General features: G+C 33.7%; 2 protein-coding genes across 2 annotated transcripts; one reads left to right on the plus strand and one right to left on the minus strand.

The window, feature by feature from the left end:
• Positions 1 to 1,865: 1,865 nt before the first annotated feature.
• Positions 1,866 to 6,090, minus strand: LOC123661419 (leucine-rich repeat-containing protein 49). The gene is made up of 11 exons (XM_045596381.1): positions 6,064 to 6,090; positions 5,820 to 5,992; positions 5,222 to 5,353; positions 4,890 to 5,099; positions 4,540 to 4,818; positions 4,308 to 4,461; positions 4,044 to 4,183; positions 2,801 to 3,934; positions 2,526 to 2,724; positions 2,218 to 2,442; positions 1,866 to 2,069 (listed from the first exon to the last, which is right to left on the minus strand). Exons 1-11 carry the CDS (start codon positions 6,088 to 6,090, stop codon positions 1,866 to 1,868), a joined length of 2,877 nt encoding a protein of 958 aa, XP_045452337.1.
• Positions 6,091 to 7,249: 1,159 nt separating this feature from the next.
• On the plus strand, positions 7,250 to 14,931 carry LOC123661888 (ionotropic receptor 75a-like). The gene is made up of 7 exons (XM_045596823.1): positions 7,250 to 8,307; positions 10,564 to 11,230; positions 11,304 to 11,471; positions 11,604 to 11,827; positions 12,612 to 12,823; positions 13,433 to 13,704; positions 14,595 to 14,931. Exons 1-7 carry the CDS (start codon positions 7,539 to 7,541, stop codon positions 14,824 to 14,826), a joined length of 2,544 nt encoding a protein of 847 aa, XP_045452779.1. The 5' UTR covers positions 7,250 to 7,538; the 3' UTR covers positions 14,827 to 14,931.
• Positions 14,932 to 15,174: the final 243 nt, after the last annotated feature.

Consider the following 15,174-nt stretch of genomic DNA (forward strand, 5'->3'; position numbering starts at 1 on the left):
GTTTTCCGTTTAAATACTGACTTATCGCAAACACTTACACTATCAATAATTAAAAATTGGTTACAAAGTAAAACAAATTTTCAATAAATCAATTTTATTAACTAGTACGTAGTCCACATCATATACTAAAACTAAATAAATAAATATTAAGTGTATATATAAAATATTTAATTAGCTATTGGTTCCTGAATTACAGTTCTAGTAAAAATATTGAGCAACTAGTTATATATTTAAATTAAAAATGAAAATACATTTACAAACGTTTAGCCACGATATACACATTTGAAATTTAAAAAAAAATAAAACGCCAAAAGAATTATAATTAAAATGGTGATCTTGTTTTTTGACGTGACAACGTCTAATGAATCCAAGAACGCTGGTTGCATGCACAAAAAAAGGATGACTCGTTGTCCCGTTACGCTCAATATTGTCAGTTACGCCCCTAAACTCAAATTTAGTTTTACTAAAACATTTTAGTAAAATAAAATAAAAAGGTTTTGCAAAAAATATTTAGAATAAATCACAGAATCCACATTTTCAAATTGCAACATTACATCGAGTACTATCTCAAAAATAAAAGTACACTAACTTTTGAGAGATGAAGGAAAATGTTTATAGCATGGCAAAAAAATTAGGTTTAAAGTTTTTCGGTCGAAATTCGTAAGTTTCAGCTTTATATATATATCAGTCCTGATAAATATGATCTATCTAAACTCCAATAAATATGGTCCTGATAAATATGGCAAGTTAACAAATAACTACTATTGGAAGTGTGCAGTAGCTGCTCACGAGTGGTTTTGGGGAGGTGTGAAGAATCACGTCAGTCATCGAAAAGGAAGGATCCTCCGACCAGACAGATGGTGTGTCTGGTGGGCTAACGGCCCCACGGTTGATGTCGGGTCCACGCTTGTTGTCAGGTCTACGGTTGTTGTCGGGTTCTTGCATATATACTCAATCACTTTGATAACTTTGATAGCGCGATGTAGGATACGTCAGTGTTCTCTAGTTTATATGCCGCGTGATAGATGTCGCTACACACTCTATTCAATTTAGATAAATATAAATGGACTGTATTTTTGATTTATTGGGCAACAACGTAAATATCTTATCACTTTCGCTGACAGTATCATGGGAATCTCTGTTTATGAATGACACAAAATAAAAATCATAAAAATAGACTTGACGTTTATATACGTCGTGTCGGTATAATATTAAATGTTTTGAAGACTATACTTCGGATACGTCTTACCACGTCATCGTTAACAAAACAATACATACCTATGTTTTTTCATTAAAACTACTCGTACAACTACTAATATGTTAATGCAGGGACTACTAAACGCGGGGATGCGGGTAGCGAGAGGAGCGTTTTGACACATTGCTCGTGTTGTGTAACGTTGCCGCACAGTACCTACTAACTGTCCATCTTTTTGAAATACGCAAAATACTTGTTCAGTGTGATAGTAAAGTTTAGAGTATTGGATATGTTGTGACACAAGGTGCACATATTAGGATTTTTACTGTAAAGTTTATCGGAAATGAACGATGTGGCGTACAATATCGTATTTTTTCTTAACGTCATGGTACGATATGCCATATGATAATCTTACATTCTGACGTACTATCGCGTACCGCGTACTGTCCGCGAAAGTGTTAAGTTTGATATTTAAAGTGTTTTGTGCTTATACAAATATTTGCAAAAATCTGTTCTTTAATGTAGCAAATTGTACTATAATTGCTTGTGCCCTTCATTTCACTCAATTAGAATTGTCATTCTTGAGAATTTATTTGATTTCTATTAAGTAAATCTTATTTGTAGTTCATATAATATTTGATAACATTGTTAAAACTGTTTACAAAGACTATCACAAAGAATCTATGAGCAAACGCATCTGATCCTTTACATGAGCCTCCATGTCAGTAAAATCTTGTAAAACTTCTTCAATCATTTCTACGAAGATGGTCGGCCATTGTAGTTCAAGTGTTCGAAGACGTATTGCCGCACCACAAGCTAGCTCAATCGCATGTGATAACTGACCACGACCACGCACTCTCCAACTCATATCTTCCTGTTCACGTATTATCAATTTTATGATAACATGTTATTTACAAAAAAAATTTCATGATATCAAAATATATTATTTAATAGATTGTTATAACAAAAACTGTTTGAATACATTTTTTTAAATAATTGAATAAATAGCCTAATGTTTTTACCTGAGAAACATGACTCTTTTTATATTGTAGTGCTTCTTTAGCTATTACATCGCGTAATGCTGGATCAGTTCCTCTTAGCCAAGTCTTAGCACTGACTAGGCAATTGCCACTTCTTCCTAATCGTGTTAGTAACGGTTGCAACGGTGCATCAGGAAGCGCACGGAGCACAATATCGCTTAAACCGTTAAATGTTTGATTAGCTGCCTTCAATTCTTCATCTGTCACCTTATATGTAAATGAACAGACAAAAAGTTTATGTTGTGAAGTAGGTAACATATTTCAAGACTAAAGCAACAAGTATCATTTACCGGTTCATTATTAATTTCTTTAAGACCCCAATGAGCAAGTCGATATACTGCATATTCACGCCAACTTTTTATACATATTGGGTTACCTTCTGGCATTATTGTTAGACCTGTTATTCCTCTCAGTTCAGCTAAGGCATGTAATTGTCCTAAATACTGAAGCCCTGTTGCTCTCACTGACACATGTATTACATTTGGGAATCTGAAAAGATATAATTAATTATTTCATTCATGGCAGGCATAAAATACATATTGATGACGTATTTTTAAAATATTACTTGGCTTTTAGTTCTGGTAAAGACTGTGCAACCGCATTAAAGTGCACATAATGAAACGCTGCTTTTGTAACTGTCTTTGCTCGTTCCCACTCCCAGTCACGTGACAAACGACGCACTGCACCAGCACCCCACGCACTTACAAGACCGTCGCTTACTTCAACTAAGTAATCAACCCCCTGTTCCCTATCTTTAGAAAGCGGGACTTGTTTAGGTACAGGTTCTGATGATTTTAAGCTTGCTAAGTTTTTACTAGGTTTAACTCTGGCAGTTGAGGCTCGATGACTGGAGGAGGCCCTTTCACTTCTTCTTGCAACTGTAGCACTACGAATATTTCTATTGCTTAATCTGCTATTTAAAGATCCTTGTCTCCTTAAAGTTTTGCTGTTATTGTCACTTCCTGAAGTTGATGATGTCGTAACAGAACCTACGTTTGTGTTACACGAGATATTACTGACATTCTCACTGTTGTCAAAATTTCTATAATTTCCTTTGACTCTTCGGCTTTCTGGATCGCAAACAGACTTAGAACGCATAGTACCAAAATTTTCTCGTTTTCTTAAAACTGTGGGTACTCTTTGGAAATGTTTTTTGCTTGTATTATCATCACTATCACTTGTTGATGAAGGTAGGGAACTAAACGAAGAATCGCCTATAGGTTCTACACTTGAAATGCTTTCCCAGCGTTTAAGTACTGGTTCAGAATTATCTGATAACTTTACATTTTCTAGTGAAGATATTATAGGCAGTAAAATGGGCGGTAATCTTAAATCACTACTAGTAGACGTTGAATGTGAAGCATCTGTGTCTTGTGAAGCACTTCGTTCTGAAAAATTTACTCGTTTATCTGAAGGTTTGCGAGCAGTTGAACTTCTATGTAACTTTCGTAAAGGCTTAAAACTTGTGGTATCTGATTTTTTAATAATTGTATCACTGTTATTAAATAATTTATAATCAGAGTCATCTGCATCTACGTGTCTTGTAGATGCTATTAAATCAGGAATTACAGCTGTTTCTACGGTTTGCGTTGCATCAGTTTCGGTAACTGTAGTAGTGGAACTTGATTGTTCAAATTCTTTTTCAATATCATCTTTTTTGACCGCACTACTTGTATTAATAAAACACTTGTTTTCTGACCTGAAAATTGTAAACATTCCTGTATTATACTAACAACAAGATCAGCAAGTTCAAACATATAACGAAACTTTTTAATAAAAGTATGAGATATCAAAAAAGAAAACAGAACCTAAGTAATTCCCAATTAGTTCGAGCATTATGAATTACTTGGTCTCGACGAGCGGCTTGTTGTGCAGAACCACTAAGTGCACAATAAGCTGCATGTGCTGCTTCTTTATTACCTCGCCAAGCCATTGCAGCTCTACGCACCTATATACCACAAAAAATAATAAGACTGCGATTTTTCAGTAGTTTGCTATTATGTTCATTATACTTAATGAGAGTTCAAGAAATAACAAATCTATTGAAATCCAAACATTGACACAGTACTCACCTGCTCACTTACGTGCATATTAGTTAATGTGACCAAATTCGGAAGATAAGATACCAAAAATGGCGTACAATCACCTCCTAAGGCTACAGGATTATTATCCAAAGAAACTTCTGTTAGTGTTGTGGCTTCAGCTAAAGACGCTACGTCTTCTATGCTAAATTTTAAAAGGTACTTAATTAATTTTTTCGTTTTAATAAACATCAAGCGCTTAATAAATTACAAAAAAAATCACCTTTGCAAATCATTATTTCCAAGAAACAATTTTTGTAATTTAATAGTATGCTGAAAGCCTTGTAATTTTCTCAAGCGATTTCGTTTTAAATTTAGTTCTCTCAATGATATAAGGCCCTGTAGATCGGTCTTACCAATGCATTTCATTTGATTACCTGCTAAGTTAAGAACTTTAAGTTCACTCTGATTTGATAACCCTCCAACTTTTGTAATTCTATTTCCATGTAAATCTAATACTTCTAATTTTAGAAGATTCGATAATCCTTCAATCCTTTTGATTCTGCAATTTTTATAAATGTGAGATGTACTTTTGTATTTAACATGTTATTATTTTATCTTAGTAAGATTTACCTGTTTTTGCCCATTAAAAGTATTCTTAAACTGAAAAGTCTCTCAAGTGATGATATTTTATCAATTTGGTTATCATATACATCAAGAAAAACAAGTTTACTTAAATCAAGTGGAGAAAGGCCTGATAAAGTATTTATCAAATTATGTTGAAGGGATAATAAACGCAGTCCTGGCTCTCCAACTATGTGAGGTATTGACGAAAGACCACGTCTGGAAATATTATTGAATTATAACACACAGTAGATTATCTAAATATCTTATCAGTAAATCAAAAAAGTATGGTAATGATCAAATTTAACACTAACTAACTAATAACTAAATATTTTAAATACCTGTCCAGACTAATTCTATCAGGTAAGCGATCTTTTTCCTGTGGTGTTCGAGATAGTTGTACTTTACCTTCTCCAACAGCTTGCAAATTAAGAGTATCATCTTTGACGTCTTCTTTAAACACATAATTACTTCTGTGAATAATAAGTTTGCAATATTATAATTATAGACTCAAAAAACAGAATGTTTTTTTTTCTATTTAGAGTACGTCTCACATTGCAAATCTTTCGTTCAACTGTAGTAATCATTAAGCAATTACGAAATAAATTAATGCTGATCAATTAATACCTATTATTTTGTCGGTAAGGCTTTAGATTAAGAACCGCCGAATTACCTAAGTTCAAAATTTGACCGTTTAACGGCATAATATTCTTAAAAAAAAAACCCTAACCTATCTAAGTTCCAAATTAGACCGTTTATCGACATAATTTCGTTACAAAAAAAATAACCCCAACCTATCTAACTTCCAAATCAGACCATTTATCGACATAATTTCGTTACAAAAAAAAATAACTAACCTATATAACTTTAAAATGAGGGTTCTAAATATAAAGCCTATAGCCTATTTTGACTGCAAAAACTAATAAAAAGTAATTATACCCGGACAATGTTGTGATGGAATGTTGTAAAGTAGTAGTACGAGGATCTGCCAAGGCAGGTCGTATTTGAAGAAACTGGCGTCCGTCTCCAGCTGCTCCAGAATCAACTCGTGATCCACTAGCATCAAAAGACTGCGCAGACCTTCCTCTCGCACGAAACGCTATTCTTCTTACCTAGAGAATATATGAGAATTTACATCGCAGAATTCTTAAAACTTATTTAATAAAATATGTCTAATGTTTACATTTCCACGACTAGATGTGATAGGCATTAGTTTAACATATATTTAAAACAGTATAAAATGTTTTACTCAATTGGCCCCTTTTCATATTACTCTTTAAATTCGTTTAGAAGGCAGTTTTGGTCCATTTCATCAGAATTGGTGTTAGTTGCTTAGTAACCAAACAAATTGAGCTCTATTCAATAATCATATTGTTATGTCATTAAAATGTAACATATTTTTATAAAACTGAATTACTTATTAACTAGTATTTACTAAAGTCTATTTCATACTATATGACACTTTATAGCCTCTATTTATATTAGATCTCAAGTCCTCTGTTTATTGTTTAGCTTTCTATGGATGGCTACGTCTAAAAATATTTTTGTATTCTTTATTTATACTGGCAAATCCATAATATTGAAACCAGCGTGACCAGATTTAGTAGATTTTTACTTTTTTGGTAGATTTCGAGGTAGCGGTAACAGTATCTAGTAGTTAAAAATTATTTGGCATATTTTGGTAGAATTCGCGTTTTTCAACTATTCTGGTACTTTTTTTCTAATATTAAGTATTCGAGAGGGAAAGCTGTTGAGAGAATTCCACATGTATTAAAAAAATGATTAGGTAGATTTGTTTTTAATTTTTAGTCTTTTTGTAACCATTCGTGCCATGAGCCAGTGATGAAAAGTTACCGATTTACCGGTGAAACCCGATTTTGGTGAATAAATACCGATAAAACAATTTTAGGGAGTAAATCTCCCGATTTATTGCATTTTAGCACATGAAAATTAAATTATACGAGTTTTTAGGTTTGTAACACTGTTTGTACCTAAATTTAACTATACATAGATCTAAATTTACATAAATGGTAATTCCCGGATTCATTTTATATTGGCCTCTTATTAAACAAGACAATCTAAGCTGTCTTTCATAGGTACTAAAGATTGAATATTATTGTCTTTGGAATGTAAGGGCTTCTCACAGTTATCAATTGCGACTGAAACACAAAATCAATAAAAAGTAGAATAGGTTAAAGATTCTAAGAAATAGGGCTTTTAAATCAAATTAATGGACTCAAAACAGTTTTGTGCTAACCAACATAAGAAGAAAAATCATAACTCGATCACAATTTAAGAATACCTATATTTCTCTAGATTTTATTTTTAAGTTATAAACATGATTTATCTAATTTATGGTGTTTTCTTTGTTAATTTTATTGTTTTATCGTTATAATCAAGAGAACAATTATGCTTCTTCGTTGTAACACAACAGCGAAGAAATGTAGTAATAGATTTTTAGTATTTTCTCGTTCTCTTTTGGTAGAGTTTAGTAGTCTTTAACCTCCACAAGCAGTAGATTCGTTAAATGAAATCTGGTCACACTGATTGAAACTGACGTTTAGTAAAATTATTTTAAAATAAAAACAATGGAAAGCGTAGAAAAATATAATACAACCGTCTAAGAATATTTGTTTAAATATAGTGGACGTTTAATTGATGATTAATATTTTGTTAAGGGTTCCTAAATTTCGACCCTTACGTCATTGCCTATCTGTGTTATCGCCCTTTGATCTGAAAATGGTACGCTATTTCCCAAATCCGTACGAAGATTACAAGTCGGGAGAAGTATTAGCGTTGAATAAGGATCAAATAATTGGTCATATTAATGAAATTATAGCTAACATAACGAAGAGACTACAGCCAACACAAAAAAATGTAGAGGGAGGATTATATGTCGGGGTTAGCGGGGTTTCGTTTATGTTTTACTATTTATCAAAAAACCCTTTACTATCAGAAAATAAAAGTACTTATATTGATAAAGCAATAGAATATCTCTCCCCTGCACTAGAAACATCAGTTGGTGAGAAAACTTCGTTTCTACTTGGCGATGCTGGAACGTTCGCGCTTGCTGCGGTCTTAATGAAGGAGATAGGAAATAATCAATTTTCCGAGAATATAAAAGCATATAAGTCTCTGTATAATTATTATTTAAACCCTAAGTTCCTAAAATGTGGTGGTGACGAGTTTTTCGTTGGCCGGGCTGGGTATTTAGCTGGAGCTCTATGGATTAGCCGTGAGATACAAGCTCAGATTTTTACCAATGAAGAATTGTATAAAATTTGTGACATGATAATTATGTCTGGTCGTGAATATTCAAAGAGACACAGAAGTCCATGCCCGCTGATGTATCACTATTATAATACTGAATACTTGGGTGCCGCCCATGGGCTTAGTTTTATTTTACAGATGCTTTTGTCTGTGCCTGGTTATTTCGACTACAATAAATCAGCAGCTCAGGATGTTAAAGCTACGGTGCAATATATGTCTTCCTTACAAACTAATGAGGGTAACTGGCCCTGTTGCATGGAAGAAATTGGTATGTCAGAACATAAGCTTATTCACTGGTGTCACGGAGCACCTGGTACTATCTATTTAATGGCAAAAGCATATTTGGTATTTAAAGATCCAAAGTTTCTTAACGCCTGCATCAAAGCCGGAGAGGTGGTATGGCAGAAGGGTTTGCTTCTTAAAGGCCCTGGTATATGTCATGGTGTTGCTGGCAATGGGTATGTATTTCTCCTTCTTTATAGATTAACAGGAGAGGATAAACACCTTTATAGAGCCAAGCGGTTTGCTGATTTCTTGAATACTGATGAGTTTTTGAGAGATGCAAGGCTCCCTGATAACCCTGAAAGTTTATATGAAGGCACTGCAGGAACTGCATGCTTTTTAGCTGATATCCTGGTACCGGAAAAGGCTGAATTTCCTTTCCAAGATGTTTTCTCAACATATGTTTATTAAAACATGTTTGTGCTAAGTTATTTATTTTTAATGCTTAATAATTAATAAATAAAATACAAATTAAAACAATGCCTTTGTTTATCTTAATGTATTCAAATACAATTTTGTCAAAATGTCAAACAATGATAAATATGCACCTAGGATCACCAACCCATACCCTCCATAATATAATACTTAGTATTAAATAAAAATTAAAATATACATAAATCTAACAATTTTGTGAAATAATACAAAAGTGCTATTTTGAACCAACTTCAAAAGAAGAAGGTTCTCAATTTGACTGTACTTTTTTGTTTGTTCATGTAAATCTAGTTATTGGTGTATATTTGTCTAGAATTTTTTTTAATAACAAATGCAGCACCAAATGTCCACACCAATGTCATCAATGCACAGCTACCAAATTTTTTTACAATTATTTTAACAATTATGTGAGGGGAAACCAAACCGGCTGTAGACAGTCCAAAATGATACTCACGGAAGTATCACTGCACCTATCGTGCCGACTGCTCAGACTCAGTCTAAACCGTCTGGACATCAGAATAGTTGTTGGTACGATTACCGGCCACATGGTACTCAATCATCAACTATTTATTATGAATGCAACGGACAGTCCTCTTTATATGTCAGGCTGCTGAAGAAACAACTGCCCACGTGATCCTGGAATGCGAGGGAGTGGCCACACACCGGGCAACCATCTTTAGGGAAATAAGGACGCTCCGAAAAGCTTATGAACGCCCCAGGAGGGTTCTGAGCTTCTGGAAGGAGCTGGGCTGGCTGAACAGCTGAACGGCTTACAGCCCAGCTCGATTCCATTCACGCATATGGGACCGGCTTTGAGGCTAAATGCGGAAAATCGAGCCCACAACTAACTAACTACTAATGGATATTTCTAATTTTATGCCCAGATAATTGGTGGTCCATGGCAAAACAGAGATTTTGTCAAATGGGTTGCACAAAGCGGTTAAGAACCACTGGTCTAGATAAAACTCTGATGTTATGGTGCTATCTGCTATGGTGCACGCTGCTCGCACAGCACATACTTTAATGTCGGTGGTCGCGGATTTGATTCCCCACTAGGCAGCTTAATAAATAATAAAGCAGTAGAATGTTAAACGGCAGATTTTGTTCAGCTCTGTTTATAGCCTTATTAAAATAAGGAGTTAAGGACCATAAAAATATATGAACATTTTACAAATTTGCTTTTTTTATAATAAGTTAAAAGGGAACTATCGACAATTATTAGTCACTAGCCGCGCCACGCGGTTTCACTCGCGTATTTTTAAATTCACTAGGAATGTCGGTATAAAAAGTAGCGTAAGTGTTATTGTAGATCTCCAGCTATCTACGTACCAAGTTTCATCAAAATCGGCCCAACAGTTTTTGCATGAAAGAGTAACAAACATACATACACATAAACACATCTATCCTCACAAACTCGCATTTATAATAGTAATAGAATTTCCTAAAAATCTCTGATGAACAAAAACTTTGTTATGCTTCGAAACCACAATTTTATGTCAATAGTAATAACCATCATTAATCTCTACAATTTTCTGGTGACAGTAAAAACTTATCACTAATTTTCCTGTCAGAGGTAATTTAATAATACAGAAACATTTCTGCCTTCACTTAACTACTTACCATGTCTTACCTTTCAAAGGAAACGCACGTTTAAAAATGAATTTGATAATGCTAGTGATATTTTCTAAAATTTGTTTAGTTTCGACGGTATCCATATTTATAGATATTTTTAAATCGAAAAGTATTGAAAACGGAGTTATTTTGTATTGTCATAATGATTATAAACTACTTATAATTGAAAAAGCTTTCCATGAAAGTAATATTAAAGTCACTAGTTTGAAAACAGATCGGAATTATTCCCATAACGGATATTTTAGTCATTCCAATATTGGTTTCATAGTAGACGCATCATGCGAGTCATGGTACCAAATTTTTGAAAACAGTGACAATAGATTTTTTAGACGATCATACACATGGCTGATTGAAACTCCTAATTTAGTTGATACGAAGAATATTTTGTCAAATTACCCAATTGAGATCAACTCCGATTTTATACTAATTTCAAAAGATAATAAAAGTGGTATTTACTACCTATACGAACTATTTAGTAGAGGATTTTACACACATGGTTCTTTTGTTATTAACTACTTAGGATATTGGGATGTGAAGTTGCACGTAAATCAAAGTCGCAGGATGGATTTAACAGGAGTGGTTTTAAAATGTCCTATAGTCATTCTGGATCAAGTAGTTAACCAAACTTTTAAACATTATTTATCTAATACAAAGCCAGGTTTCATAGTCGATTCATTGCACAAAATAAAATTTTATACTTTGCTTAAATATTTACAAAATATATACAACTACAGGTAAAGTAATTCTTAACATCAATATAATTATTTGATTAACATAATATTATAATTAATATAAAAAAATTGCCAGTTACATCCTGCAACGAACCAATTCTTGGGGGTATTTAAATAACGGCACATTCGATGGTGTTGTTGGTGCTTTACAGAAACGCGAGGCCGATATCGGCGGAACGCCTATATTTTATAGGTCAGATAGAGCAAAAGTTATCGACTATGCATCACCTACATGGCAATCAAGGTAATCATATACGTGGCATTCATGTACCTAATCAGAAAAAGGGGTGTCAGAGTATATAATTAATTATAACTCAAGTTTATTAAGTTGACTGGTTATTAAAGCATTATTATATTATATTTTATTTCTTTGTAGGCCTTGTTTTATTCTACGTCACCCCAAGTATCCTGGTGGTTTTTATTCGATATACACTCGGCCTTTAACCTCTGCAGTTTGGTATTGCATTTTATCGCTTTTGTTTCTCGCTGGTACAATTCTGTGCATTATGCTTAAAATAAAAGTTTTAAAAGTACCCGAAGATGATGACTCTTCAACTTCTGCAGCGTTTCTGTTTATATTTAGTGCGATTAGTCAACAAGGTAAATATTTTTTGTATACGTATCTGGATAACATGTTATATCTATATACGCTTACGCTTCAGCCTGTAATGTTCCACTACTGGGCATAGGCCTCTTTCCACATGTGAAGGATCAGAGCTTAACCCACCACGCTGCTCCAATACGGTTTGGCGGATATATTCTCTACTATGAGTAACGATCGCTATCAGGTGTACATGATAACGACCCGGATCGATGGCTTAACGTGCTCTCTGAGGCACGGTGGGGAGACCCACAAGGACTGCACAAACACCCAGACTACGGCAGACATCTGTTTGGCTAATACAAATGCTTGTCATGTGTGGTGATCGAACCCGCAACCGCCAGTGCAACAGTCACAAACCAGTACTGTCACCGTTGCGCCAACGTGTTTTCCTATAGGAATAAATTACCGTTAAAATCGAAATAAATTACTTTACAAGGATTAGAACCTGTAAATTCCTAAACACTTAATTATTTTTACTGTTTTAACCGACTTCAAAATTGGAAGCTTATGTAGTTTGTACTTACTTTAAGGTGTGTAACCTTTTATTCAAAAACTTGATGCTCCTCGTGTGCTCCCATTTCAATTTGGGCGAGATCTGACGAGTTCTTTTTGAGTTATTCTTAATAATTGTGTATCATAGGTACCTACTTGTCGATCTAATTTGAAGAAGTTTTTTTTTGTTTGAGAACACGAACGATAATTTATTTATAAGTGAGTTTTCTATAAACGATCATGGGATTTATGTTGGTATTCTGTAATTTATAACACATTTCATTGCAGGAACAACTATAACAAGAAATTCGTTATCAATAAAGTTACTAATTTTTATTACCTTTGTCTTCACACTCACTCTGTACCAGTATTACAACGCAACAGTAGTCTCTACATTGCTGCGTGAACCTCCTAAGAGTATTCGAACTCTTCAGGATTTATTAAAAAGCAATCTCAGAGTAGGAGTAGAAGATGTCCTGTATAATAAAGATTTTTTCAAGGTATTCTGAACACATTATAATTTTATCCAACCAACTGGTCAACAGGAGTTATTCCTTGTAAAACTTTTACAGTCTAAATAAATTTGTCACATAAAAACGCGATGCCTCTCCTAAGGTTATCAATGGAGGTACTTTTTTATTTTTAGTTAACATTAGGTTCTGGTGATACAATAAAGTGGCTGATTGATTACTAGTTTGATTTAAAATACTCATTTTGCTTTAGCATATCATTAAAAGAGAAAACCAGCTTCAGCTATGACAAGGATGAAGGAAAGACCAGTAAGCATGTCAACTAATTTGACAAATGTCTTAAAGCGGATAAAACCACTATTAGAAAAAAAAATTAGTGAAATATAAATTTTGGGTGTATCCAAAACGTTACTCATGACCGACATAATTTTACTTATTTTAGTAGGAGGCTTGTTTAACTAAATAAACACGCCCTTTAATTCCTTTTGGATTTTACCTTAGTTAAAAAAGTAAGAGTGCTCCCATTTAATTTAAGGTAGGTATGGTATATAGGTATGGGTATTTTATCACAGAGAAAACAACACCGCACAACTAAAAATAACTTTTAATAGATTGGAATTAATAATGTTTACATTATAGCGTACAAAGGACTCGGTAGCTGTAGAGCTATATCATCAGAAGATAGTGACAGGACGTGAATATAACTTCTTTAAGCCAGAATATGGTATGTATTTAGTGAAGAAAGGTGGTTTCGCCTACCACGTGGACAGTGTAACTGCGTACCATATCATGCGGAGGACTTTCAGTGAACGGGAGATATGCGATGCCCACGAGATATATTTGTTTCCGCCGCAGAATATGGTGGCTGTTTTACAAAAGGGTTCGCCTTATAAAGAACATATAACGATTGGGTAAGAGGACTGGTCATCACATATTTTCATAAAGCTTCTTAAACCTCGATTTTAGAGTTCCGCCCCAAAGTGTAAAAACGGATACCTATTACTAAGACTTCGCTGTCTGTCCGTCCGTCCGTCTGTCTGTCACCAGGCTGTATCTCAAGAACGACGATAGCTAGACATTTGAAATTTTTATATATAAATTATGTGATTCTGTTGCCGTTATAAAAATAAATACTAAAAACAAAATAAAATAAATATTGAAGGGTTTTAAGGTTATTTTTTTCCCATACAACAAATGCGATTTTTTGGCCCTTTTTTGCTCGATATAAACAATGGCAACAGGTAGGCACTTGAAATATTTATAATTAATATTCAGTTGTATTTTTACTTTAATAATAAAGAATAAAATTAGAATAAAATAAATATTTAAGTGGGGCTCTCATACAAAAAAGCCATTTTTTGCTCGCTATTAATAAATGGTACTGTTGTTTACCAAGTCAATGCTACGGAACCCTTCGTGCGCGAGTCCGACTTGCATTTGGCCGATTTTTAATTAGATATTGTGAACAAAGAACAGAAAGTCGATATGAGATGAAGTCTGTATGTATTGTATAAAGTCCATAAAGTAAAAGCGGCTTATCTTTCTTTATTGTGTTGAGTTGGAATGTCATACGTTTTTTCTTTTTTTTTGTCCAAAATTAAGTAAAACTTGTTTAAACTTTTTAAATTATTACATTTTTCTAATACAATAAAGACGAATCAAGTGTTTTTTTTTTGTGGTGTGTAGTTTAATTGATTACCCCTCGCGCGCGAAGTATCATAAGCTCTAAAATATTAATCTACAGACACAGGCAGTTCTATGAGTATGACAACAAATAATATTATGATGTGTTTTGTTTCAGCATTCGTAAAGTATTTGAATCAGGCTTGATGCACAGATTGAGGTCGGTATGGGATGAGCCCAAACCTCCCTGCGTCCACACACCCGACAGTAGTATATTCTCTGTTACTCTGCGTGAATTCTCTATGGCGCTGATTATGTTAGCCTTCGGAATGGTGATGTCAGTACTTATTTTATTCGGCGAGGTATTAATATGTAGATTTCGACCGAGAATTATAGAATTTCTTCATTAGATTTTGTCCGTTAAAAATTATTTTACATTTCATTCATTAAATGTGTAAGAGCTTATGTGAAAAGATGTCGTGTGTACCTATTTCCAAATAAATAAAATTGGAGTATCTATCTGTTATATTAAAATAACCGCTTTTTACTAAATGCATATAAATGTATACACGGTACCTATACCAAAATAACTTTGTTTGTTCCGGCCAATCTCTGAAACGGTTGGACCGATTTTGACGGTACTCTCACTGGCAGATAGCTGATGTGGTAAAGAGTAACTTAGGCTACTATTATTTTAGAAATTTATTTGTTTTATAACTCTGCGAACTGAATAATAACTTTTATGTGAAATTCCACGC

This window comes from Melitaea cinxia, chromosome 17 (assembly GCF_905220565.1).
Source record: "Melitaea cinxia chromosome 17, ilMelCinx1.1, whole genome shotgun sequence".
In the NCBI taxonomy this organism is placed as follows: domain Eukaryota; kingdom Metazoa; phylum Arthropoda; class Insecta; order Lepidoptera; family Nymphalidae; genus Melitaea; species Melitaea cinxia.

Bases quoted from the DNA above. Each gene is read 5' to 3' on its own strand.
- LOC123661419 (XM_045596381.1), bottom strand. From the start codon at position 6,090: ATGCCTATCACATCTAGTCGTGGAAAT. The intron at 4,184-4,307 runs GTGAGTACTGTG...TGTGGTATATAG, and splicing joins ATATGCACGTAAGTGAGCAG to GTGCGTAGAGCTGCAATGGC. The intron at 2,070-2,217 runs GTAAAAACATTA...ATACGTGAACAG, and splicing joins AAAAGAGTCATGTTTCTCAG to GAAGATATGAGTTGGAGAGT.
- LOC123661888 (XM_045596823.1), top strand. From the start codon at position 7,539: ATGATTAATATTTTGTTAAGGGTTCCTAAATTTCGACCCTTACGTCAT. The intron at 8,308-10,563 runs GTTATTTCGACT...AAATTTGTTTAG, and splicing joins GATGCTTTTGTCTGTGCCTG to TTTCGACGGTATCCATATTT. The intron at 12,824-13,432 runs GTATTCTGAACA...TTTACATTATAG, and splicing joins ATAATAAAGATTTTTTCAAG to CGTACAAAGGACTCGGTAGC.